Here is a 20,527-nt window from a genome sequence, read left to right as displayed (position 1 = left end):
TATCAAAACATGGAAAATAACAAGTGTAAAAGAAGATGTGGAAAAATTAGAACCCTCATACACTGCTGGTGGAAATATAAAATGAGGCACCCACTGTGGAAAACTGGCAGCTCCTCAGTAAACACCCAAGAAAACTGACAAGTGTTCAAAAAAAATTTGTACACATTTACCCCAGCACTATTCACAATAGCCAAAATCTGGAAACAACCCAAACATCCATCAACTGAATAAACAAAATGTGGTATATCCATACAATGGAATGTTATTCAGCCATAAGAAAGAATGAAGTACTGATACATGCTACAACATGGATGAACCTTGAAAACACCTATGCTGAGTGAAAGAGGCCAGACACAAAGACCACATGTTGTATGATTCTACTTATGAACCATCCAGAACAAGCAAATCCATAGTCAGAAAGCAGATTAGTGCCAGGGTCTGGGGAGAGGTAAGAATGCAGAGTGACCACTTAATGAATACAGGGTTTCCTTTTGGAGTATGAAAAAGTTCAGGAACTAGACAGTGGTGATCAATAAACAATACTGTGAATGTACTTAATGTCACTGAATTGTATACTTTAAAATGGAAATGGTCAATTTTACATTGCTTATTTTACCAGAAAAAAAAAATCACACACACACACACACACCACACCCCCTAGCACTGTCCAATAAAAGGGCCTACAAACAACACAACCATAGCAACAAAGACTCATATGATGGTCTTTAAACATAATCTTACACTAAAAGGAATCAAAACCCCTTAGAGAAATAACTGGTTCTAGATCTGAGACAGGTGATGTACAAGATGAGCCTGGAATATCTTTTTATACTGGAAAACAGGGTTACCAAAGATTATTGAGGTTTTCTCGAGGAATACAGGAGCCAACATGAAGGGGCTCCCACTAGCTAAAGATGAGACAATTTGAGAATTAAAAAGAATAACTACAATGGATTATAACAAACATATCCAAAACCTGGGGTTCATATTGATTCTTAAAGAAAACAAAACAAACAAACAAAAACCTCACTGGCCACCTCTATCAAATACTAGGAAAAGAATCAGGCATTTATTCTACTGTTCCTCAGAATAATCATACAATTGATTGAAGTAAAGAAGTTCTTTTTTATAGAAGAGCTCCAGCAAATAAAACAGAAGGAATAAAAAAATATCACCACCATCAGATAGAGTGATCTAGATCAGGGTTGGCAAACTTTTTCAGTGCCAATAAAGAGCTAAGTGGAAAGGGAAAAGGAGAAGAGAAGCAGAATAGGAGAAAGAATGAAACTGTGACTCATTCTTCTCTTCCTTCATCCTAGTTAGTGACAAGGTAGTGAGGTACTGCTACTAGCTGTTCCTTTAAAAATGTCCTGACAAGGACAAAGAGTATTTTATTTTATAAGAAAATGTTTCCCATGAAAATCACTCTGCCTCAAGCTGTGAAAACTGGTGTTCTTAGAGCCCCCAAAGATCTTGGCTATTTCAAAGCAGGAAATAAAAATTTAGGAAAAGAAAAAAAAATTTTTGGGGGGTGGTGGGGCGGCTCTCTCCCCCACTTCCTCAGAACTGAAGAGGCATAAAAACTGAAGGAAGAAAAATACCATACTCTGCTTAACTCAATCCACAGTTAATAGTCTTATTAACTGGTTTTGAAAGGCTCTAAACATGCTTTCCAAATTTTCAGAGGGCACCTCAGACTATTTAACTCTACTGAGCAAGACTATAGACATTCAAGTTGGGAGAAAAAAATCTTCACATTCCATAGTAATCTGGTTTGCCCACCATAGTTAAACATTTAATAACTAATGGTCAAATACAAACCAAACTGTCACTGCATACACTAGCCTGAAAACAGTTTTCAGGAGAAAAATATGCAGTATAAAAAGACTGACTAGGGACTTCCCTGGTGGCGCAGTGGTTAAGAATCTGCCTGCCAATGCAAGAGACACGGGTTCGAGCCCTGGTCCAGGAAGATCCCACATGCCGCGGAGCAACTAAGTCCGTGTGCCACAGCTACTGAGCCTGTGCTCTAGAGCCCAAGAGCCACAACTACTGAGCCCGTGTGCCACAACTACTGAAGCCCAGGCGCCTAGAGCCTGTGCTGCACAACAAGAGAAGCCATGACAATGAGAAGCCCACACACCGCAACAAAAAGTAGCCCCCGCTCACCGCAACTAGAGAAAAGCCCACATGCAATGAAGACCCAATGCAGCCAAAAATAAATTAAAATTTTTTAAAAATATTGACTACACACAGGCTTCCCTGGTGGCGCAGTGGTTGAGAGTCCGCCTGCCGATGCAGGGGACTCGGGTTCGTGTCCCGGTCCGGGAGGATCCCACATGCTGCGAAGCAGCTGGGCCCGTGAGCCATGGCTGCTGAGCATGCGTATCCTCCACAACGGAAGAGGCCACAGCGGTGAGAGGCCCGTGTACCGCAAAAAAAAAAAAAAAAAAAAAATTGACTACACAGACATTAGATCTACTCAAAATACACATCTCACATTAAAAACAAACAAGAACTTTATGGGCACTAGGCCAACATCTGCTGATTACAAATAGTACTCACTGAAAAAGTGCCAGATGCCTAACAGCAACCGTAACTTTCTTAATGCCCTATAAAATATACCCAAGATAGGACTTTCATTCTAGGCATACCTCGGAGATATTGCAGGTTCGGTTCCAGACCATCACAATAAAGTGAGTATCACAATAAAGTGAGCCACACAAGTTTTCTGGTTTCCCAGCACACATAAAACTTATGTTTACACTACACTGTAGTCTACTAAGCATGCAACAGCATTATATCTACAAAAAAAAAATGTATACACCTTAACTAAAAAATACTTTATTGCTAAAAATGCTAACCACCATCTGACAACACAGGGTTGCCACAAACCTTCAGTCTGTAAAAAATGTGGTATCTGCAAAGTGCAATAAAGCGAAGCACAGTAAGGTGAGAGCTATGGCTGTAATTTAGTAAGGCAAATGGTGATGATTTTTCCTCAAGTAAGTTTAAAAAAAGATTTGGAGGCTCTCCTTATGACCACCCTACACATGCCCATTAAGAAACAAAACAAAACAAAAAAACAGGAAACAGAGAGGTAACAATCTACACCTAAGCCTTAATTACTTTTATTACTAATAATAATAACAGCAGCTAAGGTTACTCTGTGCCAGACACCTTACATGCATAATTACCTCCTTTAAGCATCACAATCACCCAGAAAAGTAGGTATTATTATCACCACGTCCAGATGAGGAAAATGAAGCTATAAAAAGTTTGTAACTTGTCTAAGCCCACTATACCTGATCAAAGAGGGGGTTCTGGCCTTATAATGTCAAAAATGGACATAAAGCTATACATAACAAAACATACTATCAAATCTCACTCTAAAAGCACTTTAATTTACACAGTATTCTTTGAAACCTTCCCCTCTGGAGCATGGAATTCATCCATGCAAAGCAAAGGACACAGGCCATGTGTCAGGTAAGTAAATTTATCCTTTCCTTCTTCCCTAAGTAGGGCAGCTTAATCTCTTTCCTAGTATTATTGCTAAATTGCTGTTTCTAAAGTGTAAAACCCAAATGGGCAGTTCATTACAATTATATAGTAGCACAATAAAGTCAAAAGAGCAAAGATTTAGGAGTCAGAGAGATTAGGGATCCATTCCCAGTTTTGCCCTGTTGCTAGTTTTGTGTTCTTTATCCTCCAGAAGGGCCTCAGGTTCCTTGCCTGTAAAATGGAGATATCACCTAGGTCCTGTACAGTAATGCTCTTTAAACGTTGGTTCCCCTCCCTTCTCTTCTAAAATAAAAGCAAGACCCAGATACCTAAGGCAAGGACTCCAAAGTGTGATCCAACGAACACCAACCCTTAGAGGGATCCTATAAGCAGCATTTCCTAAACTTCTTTAGCCACAGAATATTATTACAGCATAACACTGCTTAAAGTAACTAGTGTAGGAAATGCTGACCAAAGGATTTTACATAGGTTAAAAAACAAAATGACACTTTGCTTCAGATGATAGCTCTTTTGGCTCTCAGTGTTCATTTTTATCCACTATCTAGTTCCTGCCTGCATTCTGGATAGCTGAGCTGGCAAGTAAGTGCCTTGTGGATATATGAATGCTCCATTTATAAACTATTATACATTAAAACCCAGATGTCCTCTTATAAGTGTGGTCTGAAAAATCTAACAGGGCTTGTTACTGCAATGTTAACAGAAAACAGTATTTTTCTACTACTCTTCTAGTTACAGAGTAGAGGAGACAGGGAATAAAAAGTTCACATATCAGTTTTCATTTACCAAAACTGTAGGACATAAAATAAACTAAATCACTACAAACATAATGTGTATCTGGCCTCACCTGTAGAGAAAAAGGCAGTACAAAGAATGGGAGCCAATTATACTGCATCTGAATTTTGTATCATCACAGGATTTTATTATAATCTGACACTTAAAACACTTATCAACTAAGAAAAGTTCCTCAGAAGCACAGAAAATTTACTCCAAGTCATGAAAACTATAAACCAACCTTTTAAATAAATATTTACCCTCAAAAGCTACAAAAATACTACTTAGAGAGAAAAACATGATTATGAACTGATGTATTAAAAGTTGGTCTCTATGCTCAAGATTCACTGCTTTAAATTTCTGATTTATTTTTCAACATTCAACATTTATTAAGCAACAACTAGATACAGAGGATCTTCATGTGCAACAAAAATGCAAAGCAACAACAAAAATTATTGAGGGACTTCCTAGGTGGTCCAGTGGCTAAGACTCCACCCTCCCAATACAGGGGGCCTGGGTTCAATCCCTGGTCAGGGAACTAGATCCCACATGCCACAACTAAGACCTGATGCAGCCAAATAAATAAGTTAATTAATTACTTTTTTAAAAATTATTGAGACTAGTGATCTCAGGAAACAATAAGGATGGAAGCAGGTGGGTAAAGTCTAACGCTTGCCTTGAGTCAAGCTATGATGTGTCAAACTCAAAATCAGTGTCTTCAAGTTACCAGAGGTAGCAAGGCTCCATTTTTGCACATCATTCACATTCTCTTAGGACAGTAAAGTAGTTAAGAAAAGAGCTCTAGATTAAATTACCTTGGTTGGAATCCAAGCTCTGCCATCTGCTGGTTCTGAAACCTTGGCAAAAGTTACCCAACCTCTCTAAGCCTCAATTTCCTCAATGATAATGGGATCTGGCTCATAACTGACTTTGCAATATGGATTTCAACTATATTTGTTACCCATTTCTTATAGCCACTATTTCATAGACAGGCTGCATTAATTTTAAAGCAAGGTATTTGCTCTTAAAATTTTTACTTCAAAAGGATAAAACAATTTAACTTTACTTGTATATGGCTGACAATTTACTTTCTTCTTGGTAAGCAACATTAATAAAAAGTAAAAGTTCCAAAGCCCTAACCCTAAGAAACCTTAGTTCAACCAACTTCCCAGAATCTTCCTATTTTCTTTCCAAATTATAAAGGTTACATAGTGCAGCAGTTAAAAGAACAAATTTGAAGTATGGCTACAAAATTTTCTGGCTGTGTAAGGCTCTCTAAGCCTCAGTTTCCTCACCTGTAAATTGTATTTGCCTTACCAGATTGTGGTAAAGATTAAATAAGACAGAAATAAATTACTTAGTACAGTGCAACGACATACTAAGTACTGAAAATCTTTTGTCTTTTATTTAAAGTCTGGCGGCCTGAGTTCAACATGCTGGGCTTATTCCCTTCTAGTTGAGAGATCCTGAATATATCAATTAAAATATTTTTAACTCCATTATCCTTTAAATGGGGAGAATATTGCCTCAAAGCATTATGAAAGTTATATGAAATATCAGTCCTTAGCGCACAGTAAACACTCAAACAGTAGCTACATCTGAATTATTCTAGTTCTAAGGTATGGACTACCATCATAGCATCTAGGGAAACTCAATACTCATCATAATAACCACAATCTTTTTTCTAATTAACTTTTTCCCCAACCCTCACTCCTATGGTCAACAGCATTTCTTACCTCTTCCCTAAACTTTAGAAAGTACATAGGCTTTCCCAGGTATATATATGAAGAAAAAATATGTTGTTGTTGTTAATTGGGACATAAAGTAAAGCTACATTTTTAAACAATGTTTTATTCTTAAATTAATAATGATAGTTGACAAGCTGTACAATTTATATTGATGCCATATACAAGACAATGGAGTCAGAGAATCTTCTGCCTCTGGGGATCTTTCTTTTCTAAGGATCCCAGAAACTGGCCCACTTGCTCCTACGTTAGAAGTCATGACACACAGATCCTTTGTTTCTTACTAAGTACTCATTCTCCACTATAGCAGAAATAAAATACTAGAACATTTCCTCTATCCTTTGAAAGTGCACAGCCATTCTTTAACTTTCTATAAATTGACAGGAGGTAAATGTATACTGTAAAGTCTCAAAACTCTCTCAATAAAGGTTATCCCTGATGTTCAACTGAATTTAAATAGAATTATGCTTTGTCCTTTAGTAACTCCTCTTAGGTTTCAATGGCACAGCAAGCATTTGCTACTTACAGAGAAAATAAATCTCTTCTAAGAATCATGCCCTAGGTCAGCCAAACATCTCACAATGTATACAATTAGTTAAAGAAGCAGATACAATGTTGATCAGTAAAAACCAAATTATTATCCTGACATCATGATTTCTCAAAACCCAATACAGACGGCCAAATTTTATAGCTATTTAAGAAGTTGGATTATTTAGTGAAGAGAATCCTTATTGCTTATTAATATTTCTTACTTTCTCTGGGAAAGCTCTTGAATTGATATACGAATATACACTAGTATATCAGACAAACTATCCGAGAGACACAAAAAAAGGCCCTGTAAAAATTAAAGTTTTCATAAATCCCCACAATACAATTATATGTCTAAGTACATCCATGGTGAAAGGGCCTGTTCATATTTAAATAGTCTGTTTATTTTGTCTCTTGCAGAATAAGCTACCTGGTAAAAATAAGGAAACTGATTTATCACTTTTCATTATTCTAAATCTCTCTTCTACCCTCACCCTCTCCAAATAAACTCCTAGAAGGCTTGGGGGTATTGTACTAGCTGGACAGGCTCAATGTTTCAAAGGTATTGTGCTTACCAACCAGTGCAACCTAGCACCTGAGTTCTTTCATTCAGCTATCCATCCAGAGTTCACACCCCTCTGTGCTAAGCACACAGTATAACACAAGTGTCTATATCTCTGTGTCTCTTTCCTTTCCCTACTATTGTTCCTTTATGTTTAAACAAAAACCCAGGTTTAACTTTATAAATTAATTTCTTGTATCAAAACTTAAATGTTTTTAGAAACATCAGTGACAGTTTGATGACCTGGAAACTCTAATACTATCATGTATAGTATACATGTAACTACCATGATAAATTGCTTTCAACTCAAATATGTATTAAGTAACCCACTATAGAAAGCACTGTGCTCCACACTGCAGGAAACATAAAGGTGAGTAAAATACCATTTTTGTCATATTCGAATTTATAATCACCTAGAAAGAGACAAAACAAGTTAACTAGAATACAAGGCAGCACATAAGAAGAGTAACTGTGCTATAGGAGTTACATGCAAGTGCCTTTCATGCCTTGGAGTAAAGGGCCAGGAAGACTAAGTAGCTGAGGTGGCATATGAGACTCTGAAAGCTGGGTGGGTCTTTGAAACAGCAAGGGGAGAGAATGTATGACAAATAATATTTAGACTAATAAGATCTCATTGGGACCAAGACAATCATGGCAATAACAACATCTAACAAGTATACCAATAAGAATTTTAATATACTTTTGAAGTGTGCTAAAATATGGGGAAAAAATCATTACCTCCTACACCAAGGACCTTTCTGAAGAACATAAATCTCTCAACCTCCTTTAATGTGGTGTAAATTTCAAAATAAACTGAAGACATGACTAAAAACAAAGAGACAAATCAATGAAGCGTTTTTAAACTACATACACCTTATCTGTTCCTTTAGAATACATATATATATTTTATATATTTTATATATATATATATGATTAGGCAGATTAACAACAATATTACACAGTAACGTAATTCTGGAAAATTCTAAACCTGTACTGCTCAACATGTGGCTATTAAGCGCTTAAAATATGGCTACTGCAAATTAGTATGTGCTATTAAGAGTGAAATACCCACTAGGTTGTGAAGACTTGGTACTCAAAAAAGGTGGCAAAATTTATCATTAGTAAATTTTATATTCATTACATGTTGACATAATATTTTGGATACACTGCTTTAAATAAAATATATTCTTAAGATTAAGTTCACCTGTCTTTTTACTCTTTTTAATGTGGCTCCTAGAAAATTTTAAATTACATATGTGACTCACATTTGTGGCTTCCATTATATTTCTATTGACTAGGTCTGGTTTAAACAACTACTTAACATTTATATTGTTCAGATTTCTGTACCTGCTTCAGATTGGCATGGTAATCACTTGATCACAATGATACTAAGTAACCTTCCAAACATCTTGCCTCAGTGTCTAGATACTGAAAAGGTGAGACACCTGCCAAAAAAGTGTGTCAGCTTCTTAACTACCCTTTTGGAGCAAATGTGGAAAAAACAACCAACTAAGAACTTTTCCAGATACATTTACCAAACAGTTAATACTCCAGGCACTGCTAGCTGATGTCATGAGACTATGTTAGATAAGAACTACTCAGGGATGCAAAGAGATGGGATCCAAGAAATAGGACAGTGGACCCTAAAGAGCAGTGAAAGAAGTTAGAGGATGACAGCTGTACAGCAGAGGCCTGGAGAACAACCAGGCCAGATCCCAGTAGGACAGCACTCCAGGAAAAGAATGGAGGGTATGGCAGAATCCAGAGAATGCTTAATAAAATTTGAGGGGAAAAAAATGAAGACTGTGATCATTGCAAGCTGTGCAAGAAAAAGAAAACGGCAACAAAAAAGTGTAAAAAAAAGTTGAAAGCAAAGGAAATGTGATCGCCACTTCAGAAAGTTTGGTAATTCTTTAAAATATTAAACAGTTACCATATGACCTAGCAATTCCACTCCTAAGTATACACCCAAAAGATCTGAAAATATATGTCCACACAAAAACTTGTTCACAAATGTTCATATCAGCATAATTCACAATCGCCAAAAAGTAGAAACTATCCAAGTGTCCACTGACTGATGAACGGGTAAACAAATGGTGGCATTTCCATACAATGGAATATTATTCAGCAATAAAAAGTAATGAAGTACTGATAAATGCTACAACATAGATGAACCTAGAAGACATTATATGAAGTGAAAGAAGCCAGTCACAAAAGGCCACATATTTTATGATTTCATTTATATGAAATGTCAAGCATAGGCAAATCCATAGAGACAGAGAGTAGATTAGTGGTTGCCTGGAGCTGGAAGGAAGGGAAATATGAGGAATGACTACTAATGGATACAGGGTTTCTTTTTGGGGTGATTAAAAATGTTCTAAAATTAGATTGTGGTGATGGTTGCATCACTCTGTGAGTACTGGAAACCACTGAACTGTACACCTTAAATTAATGAATTTTATGGTATGTGAATTATATCTCAATAATGCAGTTTTTAAAAGGAAGTGTAATCATTGTACACTATTCACCTTAATGTCTAGATATTGAGTACTGATCATCTGAATAATAATTTAATAAATATTTAACTAAAAATGGTGGTATAATTGCATTAGTAAGATAGTAAAAGGGAGATGGTGATGACTATAAATAATACCTAAAAATAATTTTAAGACATAGACAAATAGTACACTAATTAAAATTATGATAAAACTACTAGAGGAAATAGCTGTCATAGTTAAGGTTGCCTCTGAGAAACAGAAATGAGGGAGAGGAGTTACGCTTCGATATTAAGACTTTCTGCACTATTTGATTTCTTTAAATCATACAATAGTGTATTACTTAATAAAAAAAATTTTTTTTAATTTTTTAAGACTAAGGAATGCTTGGTTTAGGAGCAGAATGAAACCATGCGCTCTTAAAGAGGTAAAAGGCACAGGCTTCATTGACATTGACGCACTCTGCGCCTCTGATCTCTCAAGAGAACAGGTTTTCTCATCTAAGATGTTCAAAAAATGCAAAGTTAAAGGAAAATATCAATTATCTTTTTCTTTACAATGAAATAAACAGCTATTTCCAGCAAGAACACACATGATATCTACTTGACCTTATAGATCATTTCTCAAATACACAAAGAGTGGCAAATATTTTAAATGTGCCACTAAGCGTTCATCGGTTATGCCTGTTATCATTTTACCTCTTATTACCAAGAGAAGCACTCTCATCTTTGTATTTACTCCCCATCCAACTCATATTCAAAAAATAAGGGTTTAGTAATCTACTAGGATGAAAAACAATAGCAATTTTCTAGAATAACTGATTTAAATGTTGTTTTAATTCTAACACTCTTATGCTAAAGCCAGTGTTAATTCAGGTCTGCATACACAAAATGTTATTTCATAGCAGAAATAACCTGTAAAGATTCAGAATATCTATGGAAGGATACTTAAGAAATTGGAATGCTGACTGTCTCCAGGAAAGAGGGCTGGTAGTTACAGAGCAGGAGGAGGAGGAAGACATCACTGAGTACTTTTAAATTTTGAATCATGTGAATAAATTCCATTTTTAAAAGCAAAATATGTAAATAAGACAAACATGGAATTGTCTATCATACAGCATCCAATTTATATTATTATTGTGATTGTTACTATCCATTACGTAAATATGATACACATATATACATATAATTTATTATTATTATTGAAACCCTACCAACTCAAAGTTCCCTCTTCCCTTCAGAGTTTAAATAATGTGTAAAGTGCGAAAGCTCTGAAATTCCAGTAAGACAGCAAATGCACCTACAATACCGTCAGTCTGATGCCAGGCATAACTCCAGCACTCCAATTCTCCAGGTGCTGCCTTTATGAATTCAAAAGTCTAGGATTAGCAACTCGACTCAACTCAATAACTTCCACACAGATCATGAAGAAAGTGGTTAATCAATTTAAAAGAATTAACTGATTTTACGGAATAAGGGGAAGTAGAGGGAGTCACATTTTTAAAAGATAGGTTAGCCTTCCTTAGAAAGAAATCTGAAACATCTTCTCACTTATATTAGTCAATTAAGCCCCTAAAAATTTCTTAGACCTCCAAAAGAGAACAAAAAGTACGTTGTCATGATTGTCCTTTTTCTTCAGGTAAACAATTAAGATACCCAGCTTTTCAATTCTCATTATAGAGGCCATAAGTGTATTTGGTAAAGTGACTCTCTAACAGCTAATCATAATTCATAAGAAAGCTTAAATGATTCCATGCAGTGCCTTCTAAGCATTCCACAAAGGTATGGGCATGTCAAAATCCAAAGAGCACCTCCATATATACCACAGAAGAAAAAATAAGACAACAAATCTTAAATCAGATAAAATGCTGTTGCTGAGTAATATACATAGATGGGCAATGGAAGAAAGAGTTGGAAACGATACTCTGGGCTAGCATACTGAAGACTTTAGTACCTTCATCCGTTATCACTGAAAGCCAACTGGAATTGGTCAACCAGACAGGTAACTTCAGGTAACAAAGAAATTAGAGACTGTTTAATTCAGTGAGAAGTTGAGAATCCCAGCTACCCAGAAGAGACCTTCCTGACTCCTGTCCTTTTGAGAGAGTGAAGTTAGTATAATTTAACCTTCCCTAGACCAAAATTTTGAACAATTATCAGAGTGATTTCCCCTGGGGTTGTGTGAGGCTACACTAGGTAACCGCAATATGCTTGTTTTCCTGAACTGTCTATACTTTTTAGAAGGTGTAATGCTTAATATCAGTGTAATTCACTCCCTTCTAATTGGCAGTTTTAAAAAAAAAAAAGACAAGTGAATGACTTAGAACTATGTGTTAAAGAATAAAAAAAGAACTCTAAATAAAAGCCAAAAAATAACCTATGAGGAAAGAGTAGGCACCATTTGTGTGGGGATTTTTGGTTCACTTCCTGATTGTCAAATACGAACGAATTCCAAAAAGGTGATGTTCCAAATAACCCAACTGCACATGATGCATAGCTGTTAATTCTTTAACAACAAGTACAACAACAACCTGAAGGCTCACAGTTCCAGACATAACAAGTGTTCGATAGATACTTGACTAATTGGTTGTGTACATATAATAAAATTTCATGAAGTTTGCTGTCAAATATTAAAATAAAGAGTAGAACACTTAAAATACTTCACAACATATAGGAAGGGATGGAGAGAAATAATTATTAATAATGGCTAATTTGGGGCTTCCCTGGTGGTGCAGTGGTTGAGAGTCCGTCTGCTGATGCAGGGGACACGAACCGGTCTGGGAAAATCCCACATGCCGCGGAGCGGCTGAGCCCGTGAGCCCTGGCCACTGAGCCTGTGAGCCCTGGCCACTGAGCCTGCGCGTCCGGAGCCTGTGCTCCGCAACGGGAGAGGCCGCAACAGTGAGAGGCCTGCGTACCGCCAAAAAAAAAAAAAAAAAAAGGCTAATTTGTAGAATCACATTCTAATATTACCTGGAAATATAAATACACCAGATTTACTTACGATCAATCAGTACTTTTCAATAAAAACCAGTGCTCCAACTGAACATTAAACCAAAAAATACCATATACTACTTATTTTTCTTTTTGTGCCATCATAAGCTCTAACATTTTCATATTCAATGTTTGTCTTAACAAGTTTTCCCTGAAATCTTAAAAGAATTGAGAATTTTTTCCAATATAACTGTAAGTAATTAAATACTATATTTGCTAACAGGCATGCCTGAAACTAATTTCAAAAACGGTACCAATCATGAAAGTCTTACACAGTCACTGCTAAATTATCAATGAAAGACTATCCTAAAAGAAAAGGCACTTTAGCTTATCTCTGGAATCCAAGTGTTAAGGCAACAGCAATCCATTCTCTATAAAATATACAATAAAGAGCAAGAGCTCTAGAATCAGAATGCCTGTATTTGAATTCTAGCAGAGCAATCTTTTCTAGTCAGGTAATCTTGGACAAGTGGCTTCACTTCTCTAAATGTCATTTACCTATCTATAAGGTGGGGATAATAGTATTAGCTACTTTGTAGAGTAGCTAATGATTAAAATGAGCTGTTGCATGTAAAGAATTTAGCAGATTGCTTATTAGCATTTAATAAACATTCAACAGACATATCACAAGTCAATCACGTTATTATTCACAGCCCCTTTCTATTAAAGCAACCTACTTATTTTTGGCTTCCTAAGCCAAGGAATTCAACATGATACAATTAATGGTAATGAAAAAATGGAGTATTAATGTTACTGCTTTGCACCAATGTTACCAATATTTTTGCCTGCCTACCTACCATCTCTTTGGCATTAGGGCATGCTCATTCAATCCTAGGACTGTAAGAGTTCATTTAAATTATACCACCATCTAAAACACAAGCTTCTATGGGAGTTTGCTAGTGGCCTAGTGGTTAGGATTCCGGGCTTTCACTACTGTGGCCCAGGTTCAATCCCTGGTCCGGGAACTCAGATCCCACAAGCCGCGCGGTGCAGCCAAAAAAATGTTTAAAATTTTAAAAATACAAGTTTCTAGGAAAATAGTGCCTCGTTCGTCAGGAATGTTTACTTTTCATTATTAAATTGATTTGAAAGGACAATCAAGAAATTAACAACTCCAAACTATGTTAATAAAGGAACACGTTAAAGGTTCATATTCATGCCATTGTTGGCCATGGTATCCTGGAGACAAAAGGAAAACCTGGTTTGGCAAAATTAGTTTCAAAATAACCAAAACATCATTGCCTCAACATGATCACACTAAAATGCTTCTAAGAAAACTATTCAATACAAAAATATAAGATTCAATCATTTACAGAATTTCAACTTGCACACGCTTTGAAAGTACACTTTTCTCCCCGAAACATAAGCAAAAGTGAGAAAGGAAATCATAAACTAAGAATCCAAATCTACAAAGTTGTGTCTTTGTATCTTGTTTCAGACCAAGTATATTACAGACATGAGCATAAACTGAAATAATTTACTGAATGTCCATCACGTGCTAAATATTAACTCATTTTTTAAAAAAACTAGAATAAAAACTCAATAATAAATAGAATAGAATAAATATCCCTTTATTTTATCAATTTAATGGTAGGAAACTTGGGAAAACAAATTGCTCTCCTTTAACTGTCAGTTTTTCCTTGCTGTTTTGTTCACACAGGTCTTCATATAAATATACATTTCTATATCGCACTCAACCAAGGTCAAAGACAATTTATATAACCAAGGATGGTTTGTACAACCCAAGATAGAAGCAAAGATTGCAACCTCTACTTTAAAACCAGTGAACCATGAAAATGCTTCTATCCTTGCAATCATGCAAGGTTCCCTTTCCATACTATCCCCTCCAACCCCTCCCCCCCAAAAATAGGCTAGAAAATGATGCTAAACATTCCAATAAATTCATTTACTCATGGTGATTATGTTCTTAGTAGAACAATATCTGGGAAATCAGGTTAGTTCTGTTAGTACCAGCATATAATCCCATCACACCCACATGTTCTGCCCCTCCATTCTCCTATTGCAGGGTGGAGCATCACAAGACACACCACAATCCCACAGCCTGCCCAATCCCACCCCTGTCCCACAATCCCATGAGAGTTATTAAATGTATGGAACTGCAGCACATGCACGTTTCACAGCCTTCTCTACACATAATGCACACACAAAAACAGATCTCCCTTGGTCTCAGAATCTGCTGCTGACACTTAAGAAACTCTGGCTTCCCCAGCCTTGCTGTTTCTCCAAAACAGTATCTCACACCAGCAACCTAAGTCCAAAACAAGGGGCAGACAGCACAGGATACAAGTATATACTGATTTTCAGCTGAACTATGCAAGTGAAATGAGAAGATGTTGCCTCATTTTCTAAATGCAATTCCCAACCAGTCATAAATTGATTTGTGAACCTCTGGGTTCCCTTGAAGTTTTTCTTAGTACCTGTGCCTTAAAGTCATTGCACAATTAGCATTCTAGAGGTGCATGTAACAAGAGAGCATGCAATTTTTATATGAAGGTCTAGTTTTTTTAACAACTCTGGAAAGGGCTGGTTGGGAAAGGAATGAAAACAATGAAAATAAAAGTCTAGTTTTCAGTTTCACACATGAGCTCTCTTCCACAATGGATAATCTAGGAATTGGTTACATTCTAATAACCTGATTTTTATGTGTCACAAAGAGATTAAATTCCCTCTGGAATAGAAAAACTCTAAGTTGCCACCTGCTCTTTGGTTTTAGTCACCATACAACTAAATACTACACAGTAACATGCAACTACTATTAATTATTTACTTCACTAAAAAAAAATTGATCTAAAAAAGTTTTATATGAGGAAATAACGTCTCCTTGACTTAGCTAGACAACTAGCTAAATTTTCACTAATAGTTTATGAAAAAGATTTATTAATAATATTTTAACCAAAAGTCACCATAGACAGTCCCTTACACTCTCTATTTTGAGTAAAATATCATGTGATTCTACAGAAGAACATAACTATTTACATTTATTTAATAACACTTGAATATGGACGAGAACAAAAAAAATGGGTTCACCATAGCGAGTAAAAAAAAACAAAAAAATTCAGGGACTTCCCTGGTGGCACAGTGGTTAAGAATCCGCTTGCCAGTGTAGGGGACACGGGTTCGAGCCCTGGTCTGGGAAGATCCGCCATGCTGTGGAGCAACTAAGCCCGTGCGCCACAACTACTGAGCCTGTGCTCTAGAGCCCACGAGCCACAACTACTGAGCCCACACACCAGAACTACTGAAGCCCGAGCACCTAGAGCCCGAGCTCTCTAACAAGAGAAGCCTCCTCAATGAGAAGCCCGTGCACCGCAACTAGAGAGAGCCCACGTGCAGCAACGAAGACCCAACGCAGCCAAAAAAAAAAATTCAAATATACTGTTTTAAACTTAGCTCAACAAAAAAAGGCAAAAAATACTTGTTATAAAATCAACTTTTAATTTCTGCTGGAGTCTGCATATTACCATTATTTTAAATGCAAGGTTTACTTAAGAATAACCATTATTTATGAAAAACTAGTTTTAAGCATGTACCGAAGATTAAATTAAAGGCTGTATAAAATATCTAAAATTTTTATGTCATGGTTTAGCCCAAAAAATATTTTCATTGTTTTCAAATAAATTACCATCGGGTTATTATAACTAAGTTTCAAGTGTGAGGTTTCTGAATCTACATAAAAAATTATTTTCTTTTTTAGGACTTTAAATGGAATGCATATAAATAAAAACCTTTAGTTTACTACTCCTGAAAATAAATCTGACAGTTTTGGGTTCAGAAAAATTAGGAAGAGTTCAAGACTGTAAAGTTAAATATCATTGCCAGTAACCAACTGCTGCCTCTGAATTTCAAGAAAACCTATTGTATATTAAATTTTTAAAAAGTGAACTCAACTACCCTCTCATCTCAGCACTTTCTCAACTTTCCCATTACAATCAACAATATAACTTGGTGGTCAAATCTTCCAGACCAGTAACATCAGAATTTATTTTTAACTCCTGACTCCTTCCCAAATATTCCCCTTCAATCCAATCCAAAGCCCTGCCAGTTCTGCATTCACGCTGTCTCGCAAATGTGCTTTCATCTCATTTTCACACTTTATAGTCTCTCATTCTTCATGACATACCCTACTACTCCCTAAAATGGCTCTGATGTTTTGTTACTAACCCATCAACTCAGCTGCCCAGATCGTCTTCAAATATTTTGTTCAGCAACCTACAGTAAATACCAATCTCTCTTGAATCTCAACCAAACTCTTACAGGCCCCCTTTGCCCTCCATCAGTTAACATGTTTCTCAAATTCCATCTCCTCTTATTTTCCTATTTAGGCCCCTTTCATTCAGATTTACTAACCTGCTTTATAAATACAAAAATCACTACCTCTGTGCGTCTGTCCATTCCTTCCATCTAGAATCCTCTATGCTTCTCTGTCAATTCAAGTTACTGCCTCCTTTAACACCTGTCTAAAAACACACCTCTACAGAAGTCTTCTCTCTCCAGCCCTCTACCTCATCCCTTCATTTCTTGTCCCTCTGAACGAAGCACTTCTGTTTGCATTTATAATCTTGCAGTCATCATGATATTGTTTTCACATTTTGACCTATAACCTGTCTCAACAACTGACAAGCTTTTCAGGCCAAGGACTATAATTTCTTACGTATCTCTCATTTGAACAGGGGTCCCTTAGAACACTAGCACTCCAACAAATGCTTAATTACTCCCCTTTCTTCCAAAATGTCCTTAAAGTCAGGGTTGTCAAAAACACATAATTAGCACTGATCTCCAACTTTTAAAATGTTAGGTTGACCTACATGGTAACAGAAAAGTCAACATTTTAACCTGCACACTTTGCAAGAGTTACTCCATCCTCAGGCAACATCCACACAGGATTCAAAGAGAATCCTGGAAACTAAATGAGAAGTCCCCAAATTTATTATTATAAGCTATCCTATTTTGCTCTCTGAAATATATCTAATACATTAATTACCTAAAATTGATTTCGAGTGGTTTTTAAACCAAGATGAAAAACATCCTAACACTCCAGTACCACAAGAGGCTCTTAAGTAGCTATTATAAGATTTGCTTCATCACAGCAGAAAATTACCCCGGAATTTAAAAATATTCCTCTCAAATGACCCCATGAAGTGCTTAGAAAGCTTGACCATTCCCTGAAAGATGCATCATCAGCTTCCCTCTTCACATACCCTGCATTCTGAACTAGCTAGTCACCAAAAAAAAAAAAAAAAAAAGACTTAACTCTCAAAAATAATCTCCCATTCAGTTATTACCTTAGACTACCCTGTTTCAGGCAAGTTCCAAAAGCCAAAATAAATTGAAATCCTGAGTTCAAATAAGAGTGATCATTTTATGTTGCTTAAGGACATAATCAATTTCATATAACAGCAAATACTTTTTAAAAATCTCAGTTCAATTCTCTCCTTCTAGGCAGCAAAACAGTTTTTCTTTGCCCTCATCATGCCCCTTTCTGGAGGAATAAGGAAACAATACAGATATTTTTGTCAAATTCTGTAAGTATGTTTAAATAAACTGTCATTAAATACCACATAAACATATCCACATACAGAGAACATTAGAACATTGGACACTTAGTATAGACTTGGACACTCAACATAGACTTTTCTGCACAAATCAGGGAAGACGGTACAGTCTAGCAACAACCTTGAACACAGCCCAAGTATCCCTATTATATGCAGGACCACAGCCTTCTGCAAAACCTATGATGGAAAGGTCTAAATCCATATTCTTCTAACTCCATAGTCTTACCTAAATTCAACAGGAAACCAATGCAAGAGTATTTTAAATAGTCTTAAGAAGGAACCCCTGAACTCTAGATCATTTGGCAAGTACTGAGTGCAATGGAACCCTAAAACTGAACTTTAATGATGAGTCAGTGACAATTAACATTCAACTTAGCATTTGGCAACATTACAAGTCCCAATCAAAACTTGGACATACTTCCAAATTACCTTTTGATTAAACGTTAATTCTATAGTGGTAGATTGGTAATGTCAAAATGGAAAGGTTAAGAGTTAACATATTATACCACTTATCCAATTTAGAACAATGCATGTTGAGATACTACTGCTACTGCATATCAATCAGCCCCATCGGTCCCTTCTAAAGGGAAGAATCAAAGATTGCCTCCAAACCGTAATGTGGTTACGGAGCAAGTTCATCTCTAGGTTATGAACACACACTTTGTATAGTCACATAGGCAAGAAAGAAATGTTACGAGACAGTGACAATTTAGCTCCTCTATTAAGTATACAAAACTATGGTAACCCCTAAGACCTGAGCTAACTAAACTATCCCTCATTCCAAAAAAGACACATTCTACAAAGGCACATAATGGTTTATTAGTCTTGTCCTTCGCTTTATTCAAAAGGATGAGCAAGTAAACACTTCCATCGCTATTCTAAGATGGAAAAACTCAACCACTTGATAAAGCTATCAACTGCAAGAAAACTATATGAAAAGAACTAAGTTTCAGATCGAATCATCCAAATAAAAATCATATTCCCTCAATTCAAGGTTAATAAGACCGGGGGAGGGGATATGGGAGGAGAAAAGAGGGAGCTGCCTCATCCTTGGCTGAAGACAGGTTTTTGCCCTTTTCCATTACCTCCGGCTGTTATATCAGAAGGTCTCATATTTTAAGATCCTGATATTTTAAAGTCTCTTATTTAAAGGGTGAGGTGGAAAGGGGGTGTAAAATAAAATCAATACTCACTGCTAACTTTCATGCTGCCAAAAGCTGAAGGCTGCTGCACTGGCTTGCAGCTCTCCGCAAAGGAGGTGGTTCTGGGCCGCCCTGACATGATCACTCTCTTTCCGAATCACCTTCTTTTCCTTCCTTCCTCCTCTTCTTCCTTTTGTTTTATGTTGGGGTGTTAGGTTAATGATAAATGCAGCATTAAGTTCTCCCACAAGAAAAAGACTTCGTCCTCTTGGCTTTTCACTCCTTTTGTACAGCTATAAAAAAAAGCGAGCGATGTATTTCTCCTTGAAGACAGATCAGTACGGATATTTAACATATAGATGATCGGGAGCTGGGAAAAAAATACAGTTCTTTCCCCTCACTTTCCTTGGAGGGGAGATATGGTTGGGAGGTCCTAAAAAATATATATCACGTGAAACGGGGGCAGATACTTGATTGAAAATAAGTACTCTGAATATTATATTTTCCTCGGGGATTTTTTTTCCGAGTCAATGAAGAAGGGAAGCGGCGGAAGGATCACGAGTCTCACGCTTGAAAAGAAAGGGGGATGGGAAGGAGGGAGGGAGAGGGAGGGGGTGGCTCGGAGATGCGTCGGGAAACGCTGCGGCTCCGACAGCGGCGGGATCCGGCGGCCTGACGGCAGGGGCCCGGCGAACTGGAAGGCGGCGGAGTCGCGAGTCAGTCAGAGGCGGGCGGTGGCGGCGGCTCCCCTCCTCATTGCGCCAGGAGCAGCTGCACTCGGCGGCTGGATCCAGCGGCCATGGCGGCGGCGGTGGCGGAGGCAGCTCCCTTCAGACCCCAGACAGCGGCTCCTCGACTGCTCCCCATACGCCGGGGACATGGGAACCCAGCAACCGCTTCCGTCCCTCGGGGCCCCCTCCCCCGTCCAAGGCACCAGCGCGGCCGCCCTCCCGCCCCTCGCTTCTGCACGGTCCCGCTCAGGAAGTGTCCGCGCTTTGCCCCCAGCCCGGGCCCTGTCAGTGGCTGCAGGGCCGGCTCCTCCTCGCTTCCTTCCTTCCTTTGTCACTCGGCCCGGGCGGCGGCAGCGGCAGCGGCAGCACAAACCTGCATTCGCCCGGGTCGGGGGCAGCTCTGTGTGAGGAGTGCCGTCTGCGCAGCCGCCTAGCTTTTCCCCACTCCCCCTCCCCCCTCCTACT

The 20,527-nt window shown here is 37.5% G+C and overlaps 1 protein-coding gene across 6 annotated transcripts in view; it reads right to left on the bottom strand.

Moving 5' to 3' along the window:
- Nucleotides 1-19,895, bottom strand: part of GSK3B (glycogen synthase kinase 3 beta) — a 196,857-nt gene extending 176,962 nt beyond the window's left edge. For 3 of the 6 annotated variants that reach the window (XM_065876537.1, XM_065876539.1, XM_065876538.1), the window contains exon 1: nt 19,383-19,895. In XM_065876537.1, coding sequence (XP_065732609.1) covers nt 19,383-19,470 — 88 coding nt within the window. In that variant the 5' untranslated portion in view covers nt 19,471-19,895. The remainder of the gene's footprint in view (nt 1-19,382) is intronic. The other 3 variants (XM_065876543.1, XM_065876540.1, XM_065876541.1) reach the window with 1 other exon arrangement.
- Between the last annotated feature and the right edge of the window lie 632 nt (nt 19,896-20,527).

Source organism: Phocoena phocoena, chromosome 4 (genome assembly GCF_963924675.1).
Source record: "Phocoena phocoena chromosome 4, mPhoPho1.1, whole genome shotgun sequence".
NCBI classification, from domain to species: Eukaryota; Metazoa; Chordata; class Mammalia; order Artiodactyla; family Phocoenidae; genus Phocoena; species Phocoena phocoena.
The sequence above is the reverse complement of the archived record's forward strand: the minus strand, read 5'-3'. Positions and strand labels throughout refer to the sequence as shown.